General features: G+C 38.6%; 1 protein-coding gene across 1 annotated transcript; it reads left to right on the top strand.

The window, feature by feature from the left end:
* Positions 1-4,314: 4,314 nt before the first annotated feature.
* LOC120003581 lies at positions 4,315-5,068 on the top strand. Its single transcript, XM_038852602.1, has 2 exons — positions 4,315-4,327; positions 4,440-5,068. The coding sequence occupies exons 1-2, from the start codon at positions 4,315-4,317 to the stop codon at positions 5,066-5,068; spliced, it is 642 nt and encodes a 213-aa protein (XP_038708530.1).
* The last annotated feature ends 2,423 nt before the right edge of the window (positions 5,069-7,491 follow it).

Genomic DNA, 7,491 nt, shown 5'->3' with positions numbered 1-7,491 from the left:
TGATTTTGGCTAAGGTGGGAGGTGCGTTAGTTAAGTTGTCTAGATCCCCCCTCAACTCAATAATCTGCTTGGTCATAGCTACTTGAGCAACAGAAGCTATAGTGGGTCCTGTGAAAGGTGTAGCAGGAAAACGGGGTGACTGTGGAGGCCAACTTCTTGGAGAACCTGTCAGGTCTACATGAGAATCCCTACCGACATTTTTCTGGATATCTTCTGTAGCAGGACCCTTGCCCCTTGAAGTAGAAGCATCATATCCCCCGGGGGTGGTCCCGAGAATGAATTGGGCATTTAAAGGGTATGCCAAAGGATTTCTAGGTGATGTTTGTTCAAGGTGGGGGGAATGGTGGAATTTGGACTGAAGCAGGATCCTGACCTTGGGAAGTGTTTTGGTTTATTAGTTGTAACATCTCTTCTCGTAGCACTACATTATCGTTAGCCATTGACTCTAAGCACGCATCCATCTGCTCTCTATTCTTGGAGATGTCTTCTCTCATAGTTTGCATGACTTCTATCAATTATTTGTTGGTGGCTTCATTGGTATCGGCAATAATTGGAACTTGTCGTGAAATCTTTTTGATTAAATGCTTGCAAAAGTCCCCCTATCTAGCGTGCCAAATTGTAGGGGCAAATTGCTACAATAGTTGAAAGGTCAACTTTTATCTTTGTGGGATCCATCTGTAACTTTAGATTCTGCAAACGTCACAACAAGAACAACCGTAAAACTCCTTACCGGTTTGGGTTGTGTCGGTCGTGGAGCCTCTGACGATCAAGTTAGAATTTATCAGAGATGGAAGACCGGCTATGGTTTTAGTGTTTTGTCTGAATGTATTTAGTGAAGGTTTGGATAGTATAGTTCTTTTTGTTCTTTAGGTAGAAAATGCTCGATCCCCACGTATATGGTAGAATGGGGGGTATTTATAAGAGAATGAGGATTGACCTCGGGAATTGTGTGTTACTTCCACTTGTCACATTGGACCAGATTGTGTAGAATAGATGTACGAAAGTCCATTATCTGGGTTGCGTTAGGGTCAACAGGCAAATAATGAAATCAGGCTACAATATGAAATGATTGTAATAGGTGTCGATTGGAGTATGGGTAGAATTGTAGGCGGTAATTAATGAATAGATATTTACATGAAAACATGTCATACCTAGGGATATGAGGCTGTCACATCCACAAATGTCGGTTGTAACCTGAATTGATTGAAACTCTTTTACAAGGGAAGTAGTCCATGAAGTGGCGCTCGGACGTGCCAGTGCCTTCGTTATGTGGGTGTCACTACATAATTGCCAATACAGTAAAGATATCTTGAGACCTAGTTCCTATTTAGGAAAAGGTTATTGTGAACATAATAAAGTAAGTGGCCCAAAAGACATTAGCCGCAAGTGTCAGATATGGTGTCAGACAAGTTGGCGTGGTTGTAACATTACTTAGCTATGATGCAAAGGTTATATATGGGCCTCAGATTGGACCTTAGGCTGGCTGGGCCTAACTGTTGTCGTTAGGACTGTGGACTCAGATAGTCCAACTAGATTTGTCGTTACATGACCTAATGGGGTCGTACCATTTTTGGCAACTACAGTATGAAGGTCTATGTTCAATACCTTTTTTTTTTGGTTGATATTGTGGCAGCACTTCACGGATTAGCCATAATTGGTTCTCATCAGTCCAACCCACGAACCTTCATCATGATTAGACCTTAATTTTCGGTGGTTGGGTATTCAAGGGTGAGTTTTGATTTTGTCCTTTCATGCTTATGGTTGCCCGATTCATTGAGAGATTTCATTAAGAGCAAACCAAGATCTGACAATTTAAAGGTGATAGGAAGTATTTGTTGGAGATTTAATTAAGGTTTTACAGGGCTGTACAATGATTTTGATTGAAAAAGAGGCTGTACAATGATTTTAATCAAGGATATCATTCCATTGATTAAATCATGAAATAACCATTATTCCATTAAATTTCGTCTCAATTTGCACCTAATTTATTGTTTTAAAAAACAATAAAATTACTTCACGAATGGATAAATCATTTAGGTTCAGTGCCTTAACCTCAATTCCATTGTTTTAATCAACTACAAATATGTTTTAATATCTCATTTTGATGGAATTGGACCTTAAAAACGTCAATTCCATAGTCTATATTGTTATTTCATTGTTTTTCAACAATGGAATTTCTTCATGAATACATAACACACAATGGTTCAGAGTTGAAAGTTCAATTCCACTATTTTATTTCAGAATTTCTTTGTATTTTTTTTTAAAGCACAGTCAATAATCCATTGATTTGAAACCACATTCCAGAATTCATTGTTTTTTAGTCACAATCCATTGTTTTTCAATTATGAATCCAATGTTTTGGTAATTCCATTGAAAAAACAATGAAATTAAGAACGACCCAGTAAAACCTATCAACAATGAATCTTGTTGTATAGATATTTATACGTTGATTCTGAATATGTAATTTTTTTCTTAAATTTAACATGTATTTTGAGAGTTAAAACCTTTTGAAATTTTGTTTAAGAAAGAGAAAAGCTTAAAAAAACAGTGATGTCATAATCAGATTGGAGCGTGCCATTTTAAACAAATGGGGTATTTTTGTCTAAAAAAATCATATTTCAAATTTTGCCTTCTCACTTGATGAGTCACATGCGACATAGCATTTGGGCTACCAAAAGTTAGGTTGACAATCACTACTGATTCCTACTACCTCTTTAATCTTTTCTGCATCTCTCGTGCAATGCACTCTCTGTCGCGCCGACATGATCACTGCCATATCCAATCGCCGGTCTCCTTCTTCGCTCAATCTCCACTCCCTCCAGCCACTTCGTCTCCCTCTCGAATCAAAGCTATATTTGGGTCTTCTACTTTGCCAACATGATAGGAATCCACTTTTGTATGTCGGTTTAGAAGTTTGTTAGTTTTGTTAATAGATTGGTTAAGTCGGTGCAAGTCTCTATTAGTATATAAACAAAGTGTTTAGTATAGGGGTCAAGTTCAACCTCAACCAATTACATGGGTCCTGTTCAACCCAACCAATTATATGAGTCCTGTTCAACCCAATCTATTTACAACACAAACAGGCCAGACCAAACATAAAAGCCCAATAGAGGCTAGGTCCACGAAGCCCAACAACAATCAGACTAGAACATACAGTCCAAAAAGGACTTGGTCTTAAAAAGGCAATACAAAGCTGATACAAGTAAGGCCGAACCCATGACTAAGGAACGAAGCCGAAGATAAGGAAATTCCTAGTTAAATGGTAATAGTCAAAACTACTGCAAACTCCTCCAAACTGTCGTAAACTCCTCCATATTGCTATGAACTTCTCCAACTGCCACAACTGTTGGTAACTGCTCAAGAAAAACATAAAAGGAGTTCATTAGGACAAGGAAAGGGAGAGGCTTTCTGAGGGTAGGAGACTCTGATTTCTTACTCACTCTGTAATCACAAGTGATAAATAAAAATACCATATCATTCTGCACCGTGGACCTAGGCTCAACGCCGAACCACGTAAAATCTCTTTGTTTTGTTTTACATCTACCCACTCACTCTCAACAATTCGATTGTCGATAATTTACATCAACAATTTGGCGCGCCAGATAGGGGAGAGTGTTATCAAAATGGCAAACTCAGAAGATTCATGGGATGATGCTATAAACAAGAAGATGAAAGCTTTGATTCAACGCCTTGACGAACATGAAAGAAGGGTCCAACAGTTGGAGCAAGAAAACTTGATCGTTCGAAGAAAAAATCAAAAGCTACTTGATCTTATGAATCAATCTTCAAGTCCTCACATAACCAGAACCATTCCTGCAAGTACTCTCCCTAGTACTTCAGTTCGACCCAATGATGGACAAACAATGCAAATTCCCTACGCAAGTGTTCCTTTGCCAGGATTTGTGCATCAAACGGAATCATCATTGGCATCAACGTCAACTCAATTCCTACGGCCAACGGCACAATCCATGGCACCGTTATTTCCAATACCAACTTCATCTTCGGCTATCCCAACAGTTGGTGCATAGTCGAATATAACCACAACACTACCAGAAATTACGACACAGCGAAGTATCGACAAAAGATTGGAGGAAATGAAGTCAGCATTCTTCAGGATACCAGGCATGCCACCACCTATAAGGAAAAATTGCACTTTTCTCAGATCTCCATTTGTTCATGACATTGCCATGGAAGAGCTCCCAAAGAAATTCATCATACCACATATCAAACCTTATGATGGTACCACTGACCCAGAAGATCATGTGGATCAATACAGTCAGTGACTGACCTTGGTATCATACCCGTTTAATAAGCATGAAGCATGCATGTGCCGAGGATTTAGTTCAACCTTGATGGGACCTCCATTGAAGTGGTATCTTAATTTTCCAGAAGGGCAAATTGCTTCATTCGCACAATTGGCCGACACATTCATGGAACAGTTTCAAGCAGCAGGAAAATAATTCCAACATCTGATGATCTATATCGGCTACGACAGAAACAAGGCGAATCTTTGCTGTCATTCTTAACAAGATTCAATAAAGAGAAACTGGAGATTCCAGGGTGCTTAGACAAGATTGCAATCAATGCATTTCGCATGGCTCTTCTTCCTGGAAGCAAATTGTACGGAAAGCTTACTCGTTATCCATGTAAGTCATTTCAAGAAGTGCAAGCAAGAGCAAGCATTCAAATCAAATGGGAAGAAGATGAAGGAAGACTTCCAGAACGATCAATAGAGCAGTCGAAGAAATCTGAACAAAAGCAAGTAAGTTCAGAGGCTCCACGTTATCCTCGCAGAGATCCCAAGCCGATTGTTTTCAAGAAAAAACCCCGATCTCCTGAATATAATTTGGTAATCCCACCAAATAAAGTCTTATCAGTGTTGAAGAAAATGGGAGATGCAGTTCGATGGCCCGACAAAGTTCGTAAACCGCTAGATCAACGGGATATTTACAAATGGTATGAATTTCACAACGATTATGGGCATACAACAGATGACTGTTTTACCCTCAAAAATGAAGTAATCCAATTGTTAAAGAAAGGTTATCTTCGGGATTTACTATCTGAATGATGAAAAGCAACAATGGCCCAAGCCAAAAGATGAGAAGAAGAACATAAACCACCTCCCCCAGAAAAAAAAATTAATGTGATATTCGGCGGATCAGAAATTAACGGAATTACACACTCATTGGCAAAGAAACATGTCAAGCAGACAGAGAACTCTGAGGTATGGAATGACAGGCCGATGGTACAATTCACGAGATAAGTCATCAGTTTCATAGACGATGAGATGATGAGATTACTAAATCCGCATGATGATGCCTTGGTAATTACTTTGCAAATTGCCAATTGTGAAGTTAAAAGAATCATAATTGATGATGGCAGTTCAGCAAATGTACTATTTATGTCCACACTTCAAGCAATGGGACTTTCAGAAGCTGATATAATTAGAAGTCCTATTCCACTCATCGATTTCAGTGGAGAACAACAATACACCATCGGCTTTATTCCTTTGCAAGTATACGCAAAAGGAATAAATCTCCAGGTTCGATTTAATATATTAAATTGTCAATCTCCATATAATGCAATACTTGGGCAACCTTGGATTCATGCAATGAGGATTGTACCATCAACTTATCATCAAGTGATACGATTCCCAACAAGAGATGGAATACAAGAAATATATGGGGATCAACATCAAGCAAGGAGTTGTTATGAACAAGCATTGAAAGGAAAAACCAAAGCTTTATAGCAATTACAGCAAGGATCGATTCTGAGCAATCAAGAAGAACCGGCTAAAAAGGAGATAGAAGAAATCATCATTCATCCTGATTATCCAGAACAAAAGATTCAGATTGGAGCAAACCTGGATCGTCAACTCCGAGAAAATTTAATTCAATTCCTGCAAAATCATAAACACACTTTAGCTTGGACACCTGCAGATATGATCGGAATTGATCCAAAAATCATCACTCATCAGTTGCAAGTCGATGATAACTTCCTTCCAGTGAGGCAGAAGAGACGAATGTTCGCTCCTGAAAGAAATAAAGTCATCAATGAGGAAGTTCAAAAGTTGTTAGATATTGGATTCATTCGAGAAGTTCAATACCCAGATTGGCTTGCAAACGTGGTCGTAGTAAAGAAGAAAAATGGAAAGTGGAGAGTCCGTATCGATTTCACGGATTTGAATAAAGCTTGCCCAAAAGATTCTTTCCCACTTCCTCATATTGATGTACTTGTGGATGCAATAGCAGGGCATGAATTACTTAGCTTTATGGATGCATTCTCCGGATATAACCAAATATTGATGCACCCGGAAGATCAAGAAAAAACTACATTTATAATTGAACGAGGCACATATTGTTATAAAGTGATGTCGTTTGGGTTGAAAAATGCGGGAGCAACATATCAATGGCTTGTCAATCGCATGTTTGCCAGCCTGCTCGGAAAGATGATGGAAGTATATATTGATGACATGCTAGTGAAAACTCTGAAAGCCGAAGATCATATTGAGCATCTTAAACAAGCGTTCGAAATTCTTAATGCTCATCAGATGAAATTGAATCCTCTCAAATGTGTATTTGGAGTCAAAGTAAGGAAATTTTTGGGATTCATCGTTACACAAAGGGGTATTGAAGCAAAACCTGATCAAATCCAAGCAATACTTGATATTCCATCCCCCACCAAAATACGAGATGTACAGCGGTTGGCAAGGAAGATTGCAGCGCTAAATCAATTCATCTCCAAATCTTTCGAAAGATGTCATCATCTATTTACAGCTTTGAAGAAATCATCTAATTTCGAATTGACAGAGGAATGTGAGATGACATTAAAGAAATTGAAAGGATATATGACCAATCCTCCAATTCTCACGAAGCCAAAAACCGGTGAGATACTCTATCTTTATTTAGCAGTTTCAAAATTTGCAATTAGTGCAGTACTGCTAAGAGAAGAAAACAGTCGACAGCATCCAGTATATTATGTTAGTCGAAGTTTGCTAGATGTTGAGACAAGGTATCCTTTAATGGAAAAGCTTGTTTTAGCGCTCATCACTGCAGCACGTAAGCTTCGTCCTTATTTTCAAAGTCATCCTATCATGGTGGTAACAAGGTTCCCGATCAAAACAATACTTCACAAACCAGAATTGTCTGGATGATTAACGAAGTGGGCAATTGAGTTAACCGAGCATGATATCGTATATCAACCTCGAACAACGGTTAAAGCCCAAATTCTAGCAGATTTCATCACTGAATTTAGCCCGAGAATGATAGATGACGCTAAAAAAGAATCACGTCAAAACAACGAAAACGATGAAGCTATTTAGCAATTATTTGTTGATGGTTCAAGTAATGCAAAGGGAAGCGGATTAGGTATCGTCTTGATTTCTCCACAAGGAGATTAATTCCCTCAAGCTGTACATTGTGAATTTGACGCTACAAACAATGAAGCCGAATATGAAGCTTTGATTGCGGGACTGAAATTAGCAAAAGAATA

The sequence above is a fragment of the Tripterygium wilfordii genome, chromosome 8 (genome assembly GCF_013401445.1).
Source record: "Tripterygium wilfordii isolate XIE 37 chromosome 8, ASM1340144v1, whole genome shotgun sequence".
NCBI classification, from domain to species: Eukaryota; Viridiplantae; Streptophyta; class Magnoliopsida; order Celastrales; family Celastraceae; genus Tripterygium; species Tripterygium wilfordii.
Note: the sequence above shows the minus strand (reverse complement) of the source record. Positions and strands in the feature narration are given on the sequence as shown.